Source organism: Canis lupus, chromosome 11 (assembly GCF_048164855.1).
Source record: "Canis lupus baileyi chromosome 11, mCanLup2.hap1, whole genome shotgun sequence".
Classification (NCBI taxonomy): domain Eukaryota; kingdom Metazoa; phylum Chordata; class Mammalia; order Carnivora; family Canidae; genus Canis; species Canis lupus.
This window is the reverse complement of record NC_132848.1, coordinates 46284262-46302296: the sequence shown is the minus strand read 5'-3', so window position 1 is coordinate 46302296 and position 18035 is coordinate 46284262. Positions and strand designations below refer to the sequence as shown.

General features: G+C 33.0%; 1 protein-coding gene across 8 annotated transcripts in view; it reads right to left on the bottom strand.

The window, feature by feature from the left end:
• TSGA10 (testis specific 10) overlaps positions 1-18035 on the bottom strand; it is a 179647-nt gene that overhangs the window by 148101 nt on the left and 13511 nt on the right. For 5 of the 8 annotated variants that reach the window (XR_012003276.1, XR_012003275.1, XM_072768002.1 and 2 more), the window contains 7 exons: positions 16444-16659; positions 11227-11292; positions 10054-10221; positions 9494-9649; positions 7398-7568; positions 7229-7306; positions 6146-6297 (listed from right to left, as the gene is read on the bottom strand). Coding sequence is in view for 6 of the 8 variants with exons in the window: in XM_072768000.1 (XP_072624101.1) it covers positions 6146-6297; positions 7229-7306; positions 7398-7568; positions 9494-9649; positions 10054-10221; positions 11227-11292; positions 16444-16659 (1007 nt within the window). In the remaining 2 variants the exon portion in view is untranslated. Of the gene's footprint in view, positions 1-6145; positions 6298-7228; positions 7307-7397; positions 7569-9493; positions 9650-10053; positions 10222-11226; positions 11293-16443; positions 16660-17101; positions 17238-18035 lie in introns of those variants that run through there. The other 3 variants (XM_072768003.1, XM_072768004.1, XM_072768005.1) reach the window with 3 other exon arrangements.

The following is an 18035-nucleotide window of genomic DNA, read 5'->3' as shown; positions in this document are numbered from 1 at the left end:
CACCCAATACAATATGTGTGGCTTCAACAAAAAAATTAGGAGCCATGCCAAAAGTCAAAAACACAACCCGAAGGATAAAACCAGACTCAAATATAGTACGCACATGGGAATTATCAGACAGGAAACTTTAAATAACTATGACTAATTGTTAAGGGCACTAATGGAAAAAGTAGACAATATGCAGTAACAGGTGGGTAACAATAAACAGAGATGGAAACTCTGAAAGAAAAGGAAATGCTAGAAAGCAAAAGATGTGACAAAAACGAAGAATGCTTTTGATGGTCTTGTCAGTAGTTTGGACACAGCCAAGCATAAATCACTGAGCTTAAAAACAGGTCAATAAAAACTTCCCAAACTGAAACGCAAAAAGAAAAAGAAAAACAAAAACAAAAACAAAACAGAACATCCAAGAACTGTATTAACTGAAATACCAAAAGGAGAAAAAAGAAGAGAACAAGAGCCTAAGAAATATTTGAAGTAATTATAAAATAAATTCATGAGGATGAAAAGTACAATATAGGGAATATAGTCAATATTATAACTGTACAGTGATCTATGGTAACTACACTCATTGTGGTGAACATTTCATAAGGTATATAGTGTCAAATCACTATGTTTACACTTAAATATAAATCAACTATACTTCAATTTAAAAAAATGATTTAAGTAAGGCCAAAAAAATGTTGGCCTAGAACTTCCCAAAATTAATGCACAGTATCTACAGGAAGGGAACTATAAAACAATGATGAAAGAAATTAAAGATCTGAATAAATGGAGAAATATTCCATGTTGATGGATTGAAACATTCTGTATTAAGATACTCGTTCTCCCCAACCTGATTTACAGATTCAGTGCACATCCAGTTAAAATCTCAGAAAGCTATTTTATAGGGATTTATTTTAGAGAGGTATGGATTCTAAATTTTATATGGAAAGGCAAAAGACTGAAAATAGCCAATACACTGCCAATGAAGAGAAAGTTGGAGGATTCACACTACCTAGTTTCAAGACTTACTATATGGTATAGTAATAAAGACAGCATTGTTTGGCAAAAGAATGCTCAAAATAGATCAATGGAACAAAATAGAGATCCCACACAAATATAAGCAATTGATCTTTGATAAAGGAGCAAAGACAATACAGAAAGGCCAGTATTTCAACAAATGGTGCTAGAACAATTTCAAGACACCCATATGCAAATTAAGTGAACTGAACTTACATCTTTCACAGAATTAACATAGATCATTGAACTTAAGCATAAGATGCAAAACTATACAACTTCTAGGAGAAAAATATGCACCCTTGGTTTTGGTAATGAGTTTTTAAATACAACACCAAAAATACGATCCATGAAAGTATAAGGTAAAGTTGAACTTCATCAAAATTTAAAATTTCTGCTTTGCAAAAGGCACCATTAAAAGAATGAAAAGATAAGACATAGATGGGAAGTATATATTTGCAAACCACATATTTGATAACAATATGTATCCAAAATATTCAAAGAATTCTTAAAACTCAACAATAAGTAAACAAAAAATTGGAAAATGGGCAAAATATCTAAACAGATGCCTCACCAAAGAAAATATACAGATGGCAAGTAACAATATGAAAAGATACTCCACATAAATTGTCATTAGCAAATTAAAACAATGAGATATTGCTATACACCTATTATAATGGTTAAATACAAAAATGTGACAATACCAAATGCTAATAAGGATATGGAGCAACAGAAACTCTCACTCATTGCTGGTGGGAATGCAAAATGGTATAGTCACCTTGACAGAGTTGAACAGTTTCTTATAAAGCTTAATACAGTTTTACTCTATGATTCACCAATTGTGCCCCTAAGTATTTACTGAACTGATCTGAAAACCTCTGTCCACACAAAAGCCTGCATATGAAAGTTTGCAACATGGGCCACCTGGGTGGCTCATTTGGTTAAGTGTCTGCTTTTGTCTCCGGTCATGATACCAGGGTCCTGGGATGGAGCCCCACATTGGGCTCCCTGCTCAGCGGGAAGCCTGCTTCTTCCTCTCCCTCCGCCTGCTGCTTCCCCTGCTTATGTTCTGTCTAACAAAGTAAATAAATAAAATCTTGAAAAAAAAAGAAAGAAAAAAAAGAAAGTTTACAGCAGGTTTATTCATAATTGCCAAAAACTGGAAGCAACCAAGATGTCCTTTAATATGTGCATGGATAAACACACTGTAGTACATACAGATGATAGATTATTATTCAATGATAAAAAGAAATAAGCTATCCAGGTATGAAAAAACATGAATGAACCTAAAATGCACATTACTAAGTGAAAGAAGCTAGTCTGAAAAGGTTGTACACTGTATGATCTCAATTATATGACGTTCTGGAAAAGGCAAACATTTCCTCAGCCAGGTGATCAAGGTCAAAATCAATGATAATAAATTTATGAACATTATGTATTCATAATACCATATATATATATATCCTAAAATGGCATTTTACCTCTGTGACCGCTCTCAAAAAGAAATTATCCAGTCTAATCATGACAAAAACAGCAGGCAAACCCCAACTGAGAGACATTCTACAAAATACCTGATCAGTATTCCTCAAAACTGTCAAGGTCATCAAAAACAAGGAAAGTATGAGGCTGTTATAGCCAAGAGAAGCCTAAGGAGACATGACAACTAAATGTAATTTTGTGTCCTGGCTAGGATCCTGAACAGAAAAAGGACATTAGAGGAAAACTAAGGAAATCTGAATATAGTATGGACTTCAGTTAGTAATGTATCAAATAACTGAATCATTAATTGTAACAATGTAATGTACTAGTGTAAGATGTTAATAAGAGAGGAAATTGGTATGAGGTATGTAGTAACTCTACCATCTTCACAATTGCTCTGTTAATCTAAAACTGTTGAAAATATTTATTATTGTTTATTTTTAAAAACAATTGTATTTTCATATATAAGCAATAAGCAATCAGAAAGTGAAATTTAAAAATTCCACTTCCAACAGCATCAAAAAATAGGAAATAAAGATAAATTTGAAAAAAGAAGTACAGGACCTATACACTAAAAACTACAAAACACTGCTGAGGAAAATTAAAGTTCTAAACAAACAATGGAGCAATATACTCTGCAAGTGGGATCTCTTCATATTCCTTAGATGTCACTTTTCCCAATTCCAATCAAATTCCCAAGCAGGTTTTTTTTGTATACACTGTGAAACTGATTCTAAAATTAAAATAAAATACAACAGAATAGCCAAAACTACTTTGAGAAAGAACAAAGTTGGAGGACTAACATTACCTAATCTGAAGACCTTAAAAACACACACACAAAGTAATTGGCTGGGCTATATTGGGATCAAGATATATACACAGAACAATCAAACATAATCATCAAGAAAAGGCCTATACATATATGGACAATTGACCTTCTACAAAATAAAAAAACAATATAGCATGGAAAGGATAGTTTTTCAACAAATACTGGAACAACTGGATATCTTTATGCAAAAAAAAAGTTAACTCTGATCTATATCTTGTACTATATACAAACTTTGAAATGGATAGCAGACTTAAACGTTAAGAACTATAATGTAGGGCAGCCCGAGTGGCTCAGCGGTTTAGCACCACCTTCAGCCCAGGGTGTGATTCTGGGGACCTAGGATGGAGTTCCGTGTCAGGCTCCCTGCATGGAGCCTGCTTCTCCCTCTGCCTGCATCTCTGCCTCTCTCCCTCTCTCTCCTCTCTGTGTTTCTCATGAATAAATAAATAAAATCTTAAAAAAAAAAAAAAAAGAACAATAACGCTGCTGGAAGAAAACACAGAAGAAAAATTTAGTGACCTTATGCTTCACAAAAATTTCTTTAAAAGAATACAAAAACCTGAATATAATTTTTTTTAAAAATCAATAAATTTCACTTAATCAAAATGGAAAGCATTTGCTTTTTAAAACACACATAATAAAAAGGTAAGCCACATAGTGGGGAAAACCTGCAAAATATACCTGACATAGGACTTAGAATATAGAAAGGACTTTTACAATATAAACAATTCAATAGAAGTGTGCAAAAGATTTGAATAGACACTACAGAAGATGAATGTATGGTACATAAGCACATGCACAGATGCTCAAAATCATTAGTCATTAGGGAAGGCAAATTAAAACCATAATACATACCTATTATAATGCTTAAGATTAAAAGATAATGCATACCAAGTGTTGAGATGAGGCTACAGAACACCTGCAACACTCATACACTACTGGTGTAAATGTAAAATAAAATAGTACAGCCACCTTGGAAAATAGTTTAATATATTCTTCAAAAGTTAAACATTTATCCATCACATGATTCAGTTACTGTACTCTTATGTACTTCATCCAAGAAAAATAAAAGCTATGTCCAAAGATTCACGTAAGAAGACACAAGAATGTTTTATTTGTTATAGCTCCAAACTGGAAACAACTGAAATGTCCATATATTCATAAAATGGAATACTTCAGCAACAGAAAAGAATAAACTATTGATGATAGTATATGGATAAATTTCAAAATAATTATGCTGAGGGAAAACAGTTCCTAAAATAATATATACTATATGATTTCACGTATATAACATTTTAGAAAATCCAAACAAATCTCCAGGACAGAAGGCAAATCAGTGGTTGTTTAGGGATTGGCAGGATAGGTGAGAGGTTACAGAGAGAAATGAAGAAACTTTCAGGAATGATGGATAGGGCCACTATCTTAATTGTGCCAACAGTTTTACAGGTATATACACATACTTACCAAACTGAACACTTTAAACATGTGCAGTTTACTGAATGTATGTCAATTAGACTCTAATAATACTGTTAAAAGAAAACAAATGTATGCAAAAACCTTCCAAGTATCATATAACTATCTGACAGAATATTTTAATAAACTACTAAAATGCTTTCAAGGAACTTCTAATAACACTGGCAATGCTTATGATATACAATTAAGTGAGGCTGGCCAAATATGTAAGCTAATATAGAAAGACGTCAATTACATAGAAAGCTCATGTAACATGGACGGAAATATTCCTGGTTAGAAAGAGATCTATATTAATAATAGTTTTCAGTGAGTTAGGGAATCATGGATGATTTAAATTATCTTCACACTTTTTTCTATTCTCCAGGGTTTTCTTTGTTGTTGTTTTTGTGGCATTTTATTATTATTTTTATTTTACCTGAGCTTGCATTATCCTTTTAAACAGGAAATTTAAAACTAAATGAAGGAAAAATATCTGAGTGATTATCTGTCCTAACAAGTTATTCCAACATATGTATCACAGACCCTTGAAAGATCAAAGAGAGGACTATGGGAGTTCATATGAGCATATGAACCAAGTATTACCTGTAGACTTAATAATATATTTCACACTCATATGAACTACTATTTTTCAAATGTTCAAATACACTGCAATTCAACATAATTGAATATGTAGAATGCTATCTTTCCCCTCAACAGACACTAAAACTGCTAACATGGAGGTCTTCAAAAACTTATTCCCCTATACTTATTGCCTGTAGGTTGCTTTATTTGGAATTTCTCGGACTACCATACCAGTATATAGGAAGGGTTAAGTACCAACTTGGCATTCAATTAACAGAGGTTCCATTATATGGTCCTACATGTTCAAAGGCCAAGGTCAAATATGCTTGGTACCCAGACAGACTTTGTAAAAGCTAGTTCAGTTAAACATTAGGCTTTCTGCAAAAAATGTAAGATGAAAGTTACCAGAAGTTTAACTCCTAGTTAACTATGGCACTACTAGGGACGCCTGGGTGGCTCAATGGTTGAGCGTCTGCCTTTGGCTCAGAGCGTGATCCCAGAATGCCCGGCTAGAATCCCACATCAGGCTCCCTGGATGCAGCCTGCTTCTCCCTCTGCTTATGTCTCTGCTTCTCTCTCTGTGTCTCTCATGAATAAATAAATAAAATCGTTAAAAAAAAGAAAAAGTATGACATTACCAGTCCATAAGGGAATTTGGGGAAATCATTTAATGTGTGCTGAGATTTCTACAAATGCTTCATAATAACCCTCTAAGAAATTAAAGTCAACAAATATCATTATAAAATACAAAAAGCAGATCTAGTAGTTATAGTAAACTAGTTGTTTAAAGGTAATTTAGTTTACCTCAAAGAATTATTCTCTGCCTTTTGTCTGCCAAGTTCACTTTCAGTGTCCATTGCCTTTCTTGCTAGTGATTTCATTTCTTTTTCCACAGTAGTTATGGTTTCCTTCATCAAAGTCATATTTGACATTTGCTCCATACGTTCATCATCAAGCTATACAAGTAGAATGACAAGGTTATTGCCACCACTAACAAAATCTTCCTAAGAGACATCCTTTCTTTGTGCAAACTGTGGCATATGACGAGATTTACACTAAGAGATGATCAGATTAGACTTGAATGTTGTGGGAGGCTGTATAGACAAAGTACTGTGGAAGACGAACAAGAACAAGCCACTGCACAACCTATGCATAAAGCCTATCACAGTATATGCATCTACATTTTCAATCTGGTTCATTTTGACTGCAGCATATGTAACTTATTTGCAAAAGGATTTATTTGTTGTTAAACATTAACAAATTATACATATAAAAAGGAATTATGAAAAAAATGTTTCTCCTGAGTAATGCTTTTTTTCTCATTATAACGTAATACAGATGAATTTATAAATATATTCAATTAAATTTGGTAATAGAAAGTCAAATTCCCCTAATTTTCTTTATATAGTCATAACATCTCAAATACATATTCATAGCATCTAAAATTCTTGATTAGTAAAAAGTGATGCTTCACTTTTAAATTCAGCTTAAATACATTCTTCTCATTAATTTTCATTTCATAATACTTTCTTCTACTTTAGCTACCCTTTAGATAGAATAAACCAGTTTCTCTGTATCTGACAATGCTATCTTTAATAAAATAGGGAGATGAGAAAGTTGCTAAAATCCCACAGATGTATCCCTAATGGGTTTTTTAAAAGAACACACTTGCAACCCAACAGAAAAAAAGACTTTACTTATATTTTTTTGGAAGGAAATAAATAATGAAAAAGTGATAATTTATACCATGCACACCATCTTAAATATTTTAGAATTATTAACACTATCTTAGAAAAATAAAAGAGCGTCTCTGAACATGGAAAACAAGGGAAAGGGGGAAGCTACTGACAGTTTATAGCCGAAAGCACAAAAGTGATTTTTCTTTACGTTATGAACTGTACACTCCAGCTCCTCTATCCTTTGTTCCAAATGGGCCTTCTCATTAAATGCTGTCTCTTGGGCAATCTGTTTAAAAAACAAACAAACAAACAAAAATGTTTTCAATGTCACTATATTGTGTTTCAGAAATGGTCATACAGATAAAATTTACCCAAACCTTTAGCCTTTCCCTCAGGCTATCTCGTTCTGTGGTCATTCTTCGTAAATCAGTAAAGGCCACATCTCTTTCAGTCTCCACCCGCCGGAGGATGGCATGTGCTGTTGTTGATTTAGGAGATTTACAGTTTTTCATCATTTCTCGTCGAAGTCGGGCAATTTCTTCTTGTGCCTATTATTTAAATATATAGACTTCTATAAACTTTGGAACAGACACAAATACAGCTATCTTATATCCAGCCAATTAAATACAACCCATATATATAAATGCATGCAACATTTTTAAGTGAGCATGAGCTTCTATAAATAAATGCAAATGATATCCAAAAATGCAAGTGACTGTGTAAAAAATAAAAGTTTGATTTATTATATCTTTGCTAAAAATTTTTTAAAATTTGGAGGCAATCAATCCAAGAGAGAATGTCTTACTAAGAAATATGCATGTAATACACTACATCCATTTTGTTATATAAATTTGGGTTCAACAAAATTCTATTTTAATAAATATTATACTGTTCCCATCCTTCTCTACATAAATATATATGCCATTTCCGTGTCCTGGCTACTTTTACTCTGACAGAAGGCCTATCAATCCTTACTGACAACCCAATATACTCTCTCATACTTGTTCAAACCACCCTCAAGTCCCAAACCTACTGGACACCTACAGATGATTTCATATCCTACTGTGCTATTTAAAAGTCCCTAATCTTTCTTTCTCTTGATTTTGATCACTAACTATTCAGCTGGTCTCCAAGTCTCAGAGGAAGATATATTACCTCTCAATTCCATAGCAAAGCCTTTACCAGAATCCTGGACCTCATCTCCTGAAATGTCTTCTAGGATACTCCTGACTCAATTACAGTTGATCCTTGAACAACATGAGTTTGAACTTATATAAGGTCCACTTATACATAGATGTCTTCAATAAATACAATATATTACTATAAATGTATTTTCTCCTCCTTATGATTTTTTACAAACATGTCCTCTAGCTTATTTTATTGGAAGAGAAGTGTATAATACCTATATAAGAAACATGTTAACTGACTACATTATTGCTAAAGTTTCTGGTCAACGGACTAGTTGCAATTAAATTCTGGGGAGTCAAAAGCTTTTTGTTTTTTTTTTGGAGGGGGGGGGAGTCGAAAATTATACATAGATTTTCCAACTGAGCGAGAGGGTTGGCACCCATAGTCCCACTTTGTTCAAGACTCAACTGTATAATTATTTCCTCTCACTCTGAATAGCTCCCTCTCCACTGGCTCTTTCTTCCCTGCTTTCTACTAATACATGGCTCCTCTATCTTGAAAAATGTCATTTGACCTTGTTGCCCCATTTACAATCCCATATCTCTTTTGCATTTGACATAATTTTTTCTTTAAGCACCACGGTTTGTACCCATTGCCTGCTCCTCGCACCTACCCGAGGTAAACTGCCTGATTCCAATACCTACATTTTTGCAGAATTTCAAAAAATGACCTCACTATATAGCCTTTTCTCAGTTCCCATTTTTGGTATTTGGTAACATGTGACATTGTCTCCAACACCAGGTTTTAGATTCTTTCCTCCCTTGGGCTTAATATTGTTCTACCTTAGTTTCTGATCTTCTTTATCTCTTTTAAAGGTTCCTCTGCCAATCAAAAAAAAAATCCCAACATTACATCTTGACTTCTCCATTCCTTTATAGCTTTCTCATTCTGAGACCTCATCTACTCTGAAGGCCATAAACTCACCTCTAAGAAGATAGGTTTCATTAAGAATATCTTAAGAATAAAGTAATTCCCAAATGTTATGTTAATTTGGGAGATTTATTTATTTATTTTTAAAAAGATTTTATTTATTTATTCATGAGAGACAGACCGAGAGAGGCAGAGACACAGGCAGAGGGAGAAGCAGGCTCCAAGCAGTGAGCCCAACGCGGGACTCGATCCTGGGACTCCAGAATCACAACCTGAGCCAAAGGTGGCGCTAAACCGCTGAGCCACCCAGGCTGCCCTGATTGGGAGATTTAAGCATTCTTAGAGAACTTAAAAAATTATTTATCTCTGGAATTGATTATTATTAATTAGATATTTCATTTATAAATAAGTTTACCTGTTCATAAAGAAGAAAGGTCTTGTCTCTTTCAGATGTAAGAACCTTGACATTACCCTGAATTTCTGCCAAATGACGCTCATATTTTTCCAGCATGCATTTAAGTTCTTCACGGTCTCTTGTTGTCTTCAAAAGCTCAACATCACAGTTTGTACCCTACAGTTATTACATAAGAAATGTGAAATTCTTCTTTGACATGTGGTTCTAAAAATCAGTGCTACTAATAGCAGTACACAATCTCTACTCAAGGAAACATGACTATATAATGAAAGGAAATGATAAAAAAAAAAAAAGTTAAAAAAAATCACTTCTCTTTTAAAAAGTTTCATCCCAAACTGGTCCACATTTATCTGATTACCTCCCAACCACTACCAATACTAGTGATAAAGAATCAAATTCAATGGACCACTGTGCCATCAAAGAGATCTGTTTCCCCAATTCTTGGATATACCAATTCATGCCAAATCAAAATGAATTATTTACACATTATGTAAATCAAAGAACAAAAGTTTGTGTTTGAGGAACAAACTCCAAAATATTTGTAAGTTTCCAAAACCTACCCGGGAAGATGGAGATGGGCGTCTTGGACTTTTAGACCTACTTCTGATCATCTTTCTCAAATTTTGAGCTTCACTCTTGTAGTAATCTCTGTCTGCTTCTAAAGTCTTGACAAAGGAATCAAGTCTGGAAGGAGATTTATTTTGTGCTTTTTCAGTCTCTAAAATTATCTTGCCAAGGAGGAAAAAATTGGGTCATTATTTCAGGTTAAACCATAGTATCATATTCTAAATGAAAATTGAATAAACAGGGTCCTTAAAAAATAATAAATTTGGTATTATAAAAATAATTAATCTATATTCCTTAGAAAGCAGCTAGATGTCTTCTTTTTCTAGCATTTCTGAGTGTACTATATTTTTATTTAACTAAAAGCACCTCAAATTTACTCAATAATTTTAAGAAAAAATGGTAAAGAAATTTCAGAGAGGCCAGAAATGTCCACAGATCTAGTTACAAGTCCTAGAAATTGAATAAATTTACTTAGAAAACAAGAATGCCAATATTAAAACTTCTTTCATTGCATCTAAGTTTTATTCAATAATTGTTCAACAAATAAATAAATTAAATGAATGCTGGATATTCTATACTTGTATATACTTTCAAGTACATTCTCATTCACCTCAGAAGCATTTTTTCTTTTACAATCTTTATTTTACCAATACTTTATTGGGAGAAAATTACAGATATGCTTTCAGAGAGGGTGTTCCAAATATTTTAAATGATAGCATTAAATCATCTGAACGGAGCACTTTTTCATTTTTACATTGTTAGATAAAACAAAAACAAAAAACACATTACTCGGAATTAACATACAACATCTGACTTAATATTTATTAGTAGGAGGAATAAAAGTTAATGTGTAAACAAATGCATCTTATATTTTGAGAATTAAATTATTCACAGTCATCATTCAATCAAGTAGTAGCTAAGGACACCAATAGAACCAACCAAAAGTTCTTTCCACCTCTAGGAAAGAAAGGTGTAATGATGAAATAGAGCAAGAACGGCAAGGCTCTTACAGATGGGAAGTGCCCTTGTACACCAGAGTGCTGATTTTAGAAAACATTTTTCATTGTTCACAAAATGCATGAGAGCTAAAACACATACATCATTTTTTTGTAGTCTAACAGAATAAAAATGATTCCTCAACCTACATTTATGAAAAACATACTTACAGATCTAAGCCTTTTAATTGTATCTTCCAATACTATTATATTATTTTGCTGGCAAATGAGTTCAATCTGAAAAATAAATTTGAAAATTGCCATTTAGATTAAAAATACTTAAATTGTTATTTAGAAAATTGTTATTTAGATTAAAAATATTTAAACAAATTGAACTAAAAAGAGAACATCAAAGAAGGAAGCCACTTGAAACAACAGGTATTGGCAAGGATGTGGAGCAAAAGAAAACTTCATGAACCGTTGGGAATGTAAACTAGTGCAGAAACTGAAAAACAATAAGAAGGTTCCCCCAAAATTAAAACTGTAACTACCTTACGATCCAATAATTGCACTATTGGGTATTTACCCAAAAAATACAAAAACACTAATTCAAAGGGATATATGCATCCCTATATCTATTGCAAAATTATTTACAATAGCCAAATTATGGAAACAGCCAAAGTGGCCATCGAAAAATGGATATATATGTGGTTGTATACACACACACACACACACACGCACACACACAAAATAGAATATTATTCAGTCATAAAAGGAATGAATCTTGCCATTTGCAACATAGATGAAGCTAGAAAGCTAATGCTAAGGGAAATAAGTCAGAGAAAGACAAATACCATATGATTTCACTCATATGTGGAATTTGAGAAACAAAACAAACGAGAAAAGGAAAAAAAAAGAGAGAGAGAGAGTGACAAACCAAGAAACAGTCTCTTAACCACAGAGAACAAACTGAGAGTTATCAGAGTGGGGTGTGGGTGGAATAGGTAAAAGATGGGATGGGGATTAAAGAGAACACCCAAGTGAGGAAAAATAAAATAAAATTAAAACTTAAAAAAGGAAGTCACTTAAAAATAAAAACATGTGGTGGATAATGTACAAAAGAAAAGATAACCTATTCTTTCTGTTCACCTACCTTTGGGTGGTAAAAGAACATAGGATGAAATACAGCATTTCCTTTCAATTAACCCATGTTTATTACCAAATAGTAATTGGTTATATTTTACCAAATTACTCCCTACAAACTGCAACAAAATGTTAATACTAATTATAATTCTAAAGATGATAATAGGGAAGAGATAAAAGAATGGATAGGATAAAAGTTTTCCTCAATCACCAAAGTCAGAAGTGTTTGCTTTCTCCTCTGAACTCTAGATCAACCAAATTCATAAAACATTTTTTGTATCAGTTTTAGGAAATCAAACATACCCAGTCTTATAATATAGCTACCTGTAGTCATAATCATATATCTAGTATATGACTAGATTGCATATTTCTAGAGGAGAGTAACTATTTTTACACAAAGATCTATTTGATATAATCTATAAGTTGGCATATTAGTTTAATAAATTTATTTCTTAATTCATAAACCTTCCCCTCATTATTCTAAACTGTTTCCTGCTATATTTTAAATTTGACTTTTCTGGAATTTTTGCTCCTCATTTGTTCTTTAGACCCAAGTTCTTTTTTAAGATTTCTCTGGCAGTCATATTTTTTTGTAGTTTATAAAATATTAAGGGTTAATGGTATGAAACAAAACATGTACAGTTTGGAAAAGCTAATGCAGTTTCCAACAGACAATTTTCAATGCTTTAATTTACACTATTATGTAGATATCAAAAAGAAATGGATCTATATTAAGTTATGTATAGAGATGCCCATATTAGTATAAAAACTCACACTGCCAAAAATTTTATCTGACACATTGCTATGAAAAAGAAATTTATACACACATATCCTAGATACAAATGGAACATAAGCAGTAATATGTAAACTGAGGAAGATAAGATTATGCCTAATTATAGCAAGATGTGATTACAATAAATGTTATTTTCTTCATTTCACGCTTCCACATGGAAATTTTTATAATAAACATATATTACTTTTGCAGACATAAAAAACAATGCTAATTTCATTCTGAAAAACAAAATTACAACTGGTCCAAATAAAAAGATGCTAACCCAGTGTTTTCATTTATTTGACAAATGATTAATGAGAACCTACTGTGTGCCTGACATTGTGCTGGGGATAGCAGGGAATAAAACAGACAAAAATCCTATGCCCTCCATCTGCACCCCAATGTTTATAGCAGCAATGTCCACAATAGCCAAACTACGGAAAGAGCTAAGATGTCCAGATGAATGGATAAAGATGTAATGTGTGTATACATATATACACACACAATGGAGTACTACTAAGCCATCAAAAAATGAAATCTTGCCATTTCCAACAACATGGATAGAACTAGAGGATATTATGCTAAGCGAAATAAGTCAATCAGAAAGACAACTGTCTTTTGATTTCACTCGTGTGGAATTTAAGAAACAAAACAGAGGAGTATAATGGAAGGGAGGGAAAAATAAAACAAGATGTAATCAGAGAGGGAGAAAAACTGTAAGAGACTCTTAACCCTCTTAACCATAGGAAACAAACTGAGGGTTGCTGGAGGGGAGCGGGGTAGGGGGATGGGATAACAGGGTGATGGGCATTAAGGAGGGCATGCGATGTAACAAGCACTGGGTGTTATATAAAACTGATGAATCACTGACCTCTACCTCTGAAACCAGTAATACATGTTAACTAAATGAATTTAAATTAAAAAAAAAAAAAAGAAAACCTCTGACCTCGTAGAACTTACATTCTAGTTGAAAAGAGAAAAATAAAATAGGTAAAATATGTATCTGACAGTTACTACTTTATTCAAAAAAATACATAATGAACATTCACATCTGTTCTAGGCAACTGAGATAAAAAAGTGAAAAAAAAAAACCAAAAAACACCAAAGATCTCTGCCTTTGGGGACCTTACATTCCAGCTGGGCAGACAGTAAAAAATAAAGCTAACAGGGATGCCTGGGTGGTTCAGTGGTTGAGCATCTTCCCTTCAGCTCAGGGCAAGATCTCGGAGTCCAGGATCAAGTCCCACATCGGGCTCCCTGCATGAAGCCTCCTTCTCTTCCCGCTGCCTGTGTCTCTGCTCTCTTTCTGTCTCTCATGAATCAATAAATAAAATCTTAAAAAAATAAAAACCTAACAAATTCTATAGTACATTGGGGGAAAAAAAAGAACAGAGTTAAGATACTGGAAGTGTTTATGAAGGAACAGACTGGAATTTTAAATAGGGTTATCAGATAAGTCCTCATTAAAAGGAGACCTGTGGGCACAGAGAAAGGGGTCAACCATATAAAAATCTGGAAGAACATTCCAGGCAGAAGATATAGCTATAGCAAATGTCCTAAAGCAAAGGAATGTCTGCTAAATTCCAAAAAATAGTAAGGAGGCAGTAGTTGGAAAGTGCTATAGAAAAAAAAAAAAAGCAAGGGAGACAAAGGGATAAGCATGGGGTGGGAGAGGATGAAAAACTTAAATAGCCTTTACACTTCATCTTCCACATGCTAAATTTTGAAATATTTTTGATTGATGAATCATACGTAAATGTAACAGTAATGACAAGAATAACCAAAGATCCAGTCCAATAATAGCCCTTATATTACTCAAAATATAAATTGTATGAAGAAACTAGTAATGGCAAAATTAAAATTCTCTTTCTTTCAAAAATTTATGTTCAGTTAGCTGAGAAATACTGTATTAGTAAGATATACATGATAAAAAAATTTACAACGAGCAGATAAAGAAGGTATATAGTTCTGGTGGTTTTAAAATATGTCCATTAAGGTTTTTTTTTTTTTTTGTCCATAAGTTTTGATATTCCTTACTTCAAAAGATGGAGTTTAATTTCCTTCCCCTTAAGTGTGGTACAGACTTAGTGACTCACTTCTAGTGAACAGGATGTGATGGTCTGTAACTTTGTTAATAGGAAGGCTGTCCATATTCAGGGACAGGAGGCATATGGAAAAGCTCTTTACCTACTGCTTAATTTTGCTAAAATGTTGCCAAAACTGCTCTAAAATTAAAATCTATTCAGATTTTTTAAAAGGGGGAGAACCTCAAAGAAATAAAACTCAGAAGAAGTGGAGACTAACACATTTTAATACACAGAAACTTAAAACTTTGATTAAAAAACCTTTAAAAAAAAAAACACAAAAACCTTTTAAAGTGTGAAATAGGGATGCCTGGGTGGCTCAGTGGTTGAGCATCTGCCTTTGGCTCAGGGTATGATCCCAGGGTCCAAGGATGGAGTCCTGCATTGGGATCCCCGTAGGGAGTCTGCTTCTCCCTCTGCCTATGTCTCTGCCTCTCTCTATCTCTCATGAATAAATACATAAAATCTAAAAAAAATTTTTTGAATAAAAAAATATAATGTGAAATAAACTGTGTGTTGTGAAAATAGAAAAAAGGATGGAAATGTAAGTATTATCTATCTGTTGGTAGGTATCTATGCAAGAGAGAGAATTAGGGAGAGATATGTCCTATATACAGAACATTCCTGTTTTTCTTCCAAATTTTTATTAAATTCTGGTTAGCTAACTAATATATAGTGTATTATTGGTTTCAGGATTAGAATTTAGTGATTCATCACTCACATGTAACACCCAGGGCTCATCATAACAAGTGCCCTCCTTGACATCCATCACCCGTTTAGCCTATCTCTCAACATCTCTCAACAACCCTGTTTATTCTCTATTGTTAAGAATGTCTTATGGTTTACTTTCCCCTCTCTTTCCCCCCACTCTTCCCATATGTTCATTTGTTTTATTTCCTAAATTCCATGTATTAATGAAATCATATGGTATATGTCTCTGACTTATTTTGCTTAGCATAATACACTTAGCATAATACATAATGCCACATTTCTGAGCCCTATCCACGTCCTTGTAAATGGCTAGATTTCATTCTGTTCAATGGTTGAGCAAACATATTCCATTGTATACATATATACCACATCTACAGAACATTTCTATTGCCTGAAATTTTTACCATGACTACATCTTACTTAAGAAATTTTTTGAGCAAAAACTTTTAAAAGAAATAAAATGTGCAGTACAATATATTTTAATCCGTAGGTAGACATTTAAATGTAATGGCAAACCTCAAAAACTTTGAAATGATATGAGAATGTCACTTTTTCCATTGCACTTACATGATGTTTAAAGTAGAATTAAAATCCTGATCAGTAGTCCAATGCTAACTAGAATTATTGCAGTGATCATTTCACAATATATAGAAATAATCATATTGTACACCTCGAGCTAATATAATGCTATATGTCAGTTACAACAATAAAAATTCCTATTAGTGGTAAATGTAATACCTTTGCTTCTTCAAGTTCTTTGTCAGCAGTATCCACCACAAAATTTTTCTCTTTTTCTAGTTGCTCTGCTAGTTGGTCAATTTTAATCAATTCTTTACAAAGATGCTCATTGTGGCTGGTTAAATCATCTACTTGACTGCTTACCACCTCCTTACTATCCAAGAGTTTCCTAACATATTCTTCCAAGCCATGATTTGTCTGTTTGAGATCTTCAATCTGTTGTAATTAGAAAAAAAAAAATCATATTAAAATATTTCCCTTGATTTCCTCTGAGGAAAACAATTAGATAACTGGAATCAGGAAGGGAGATTTATTTCCTTGGAAGGAAACCTAAGTATATACATTTTTTCACTTTCCAAAATTTGCACCATGTGAATGTAATACCTATCTGAAAAAATATATTAAATGAAAATTTAAAGGTTTATAGCTACATCTTCTAAGACAATTTATAATAAACTTAATTACTATTAAGTTTTGATTTTCAACTAAAACTATTAGAAAAATAGCCAAATATTTATATCTTCACAAGATAAACCAGTCTTGAAATTACTAATTTTAATAATTTATATTAGATGTTCTTTAGAATTAAATTTCTAATTGTTACCAAAATATGTTAACTCTTTAAAAAAAAGTTCTTTTGACCATATCAGTAACTTACTTGACTAAGCTAAATACCAAATCAATCAAGTATTTGCTGACTAAAGTGGAGGACCACAGCTTTCCTTCCCAGCCCACTATTAAACCATCAACGGATGAAGAAAGGGGCCTTTTCTATCATGGAGGTATCCAAATGCCTTTAAAGGAAAAAAAATATATTAGACTCATTGAACATAATTATGTGTCAGGACTTATGATAAATTACTTTTTTTTTAAGATTTTGTTTATTCATTCATGAGAGACACACAGACACAAACAGAGGGAGAAGCAGGCTCCATGCAGGGAGCCCGATGTGGGACTCGATCCGGGAACTCCAGCATCAAGCCCTGAGCTGAAGGCAGTCACTTAACTGCTGAGCCACCCAGGCATCCCTGTGGTGAATTAACTAAAATTTCCTTTTTTGCCCTGGTCTCAGGGAATTTTAAAGCCTATCTGTAACCTACCTCTAGCAACTAGCACAGAACCTGTGTGCAATGATCTCCTGTCTGCTATTCTTGTCCCATGCTTTCACAAAGTTTATCTTCCCCTATTCTTATTACCTAAGTTATTTTTATTACTTGTATCTTTTTTAAAACTATAGGATGTGGGATAAACATAAACTTCAACTTATCTATCTATATGTCTTTTTATCTTTATTTATGGCTTCTATAGTGCCACATTTCTGAGCAATAAGAGCATACTAAAAATGTTTGCTAACCTTCCATTGTACCAGGAGAGGCTAAATGCTCCTCCCCTTTGTAGTCCCATTAAGCCTCTTACACAGTTTAATCTTGGTATTTTATAACATATATTATTTAACTCCCTGTCCCTTCCACTAAATTCTAAACTTTAAAGGGATTGTCTCCAACTTCAGTATTAACACACCTCTAATTTCTTTTTTTTTTTTTAATATTTTATTTATTTATTCATGAGAGACACAGACTGAGAGAGGCAAA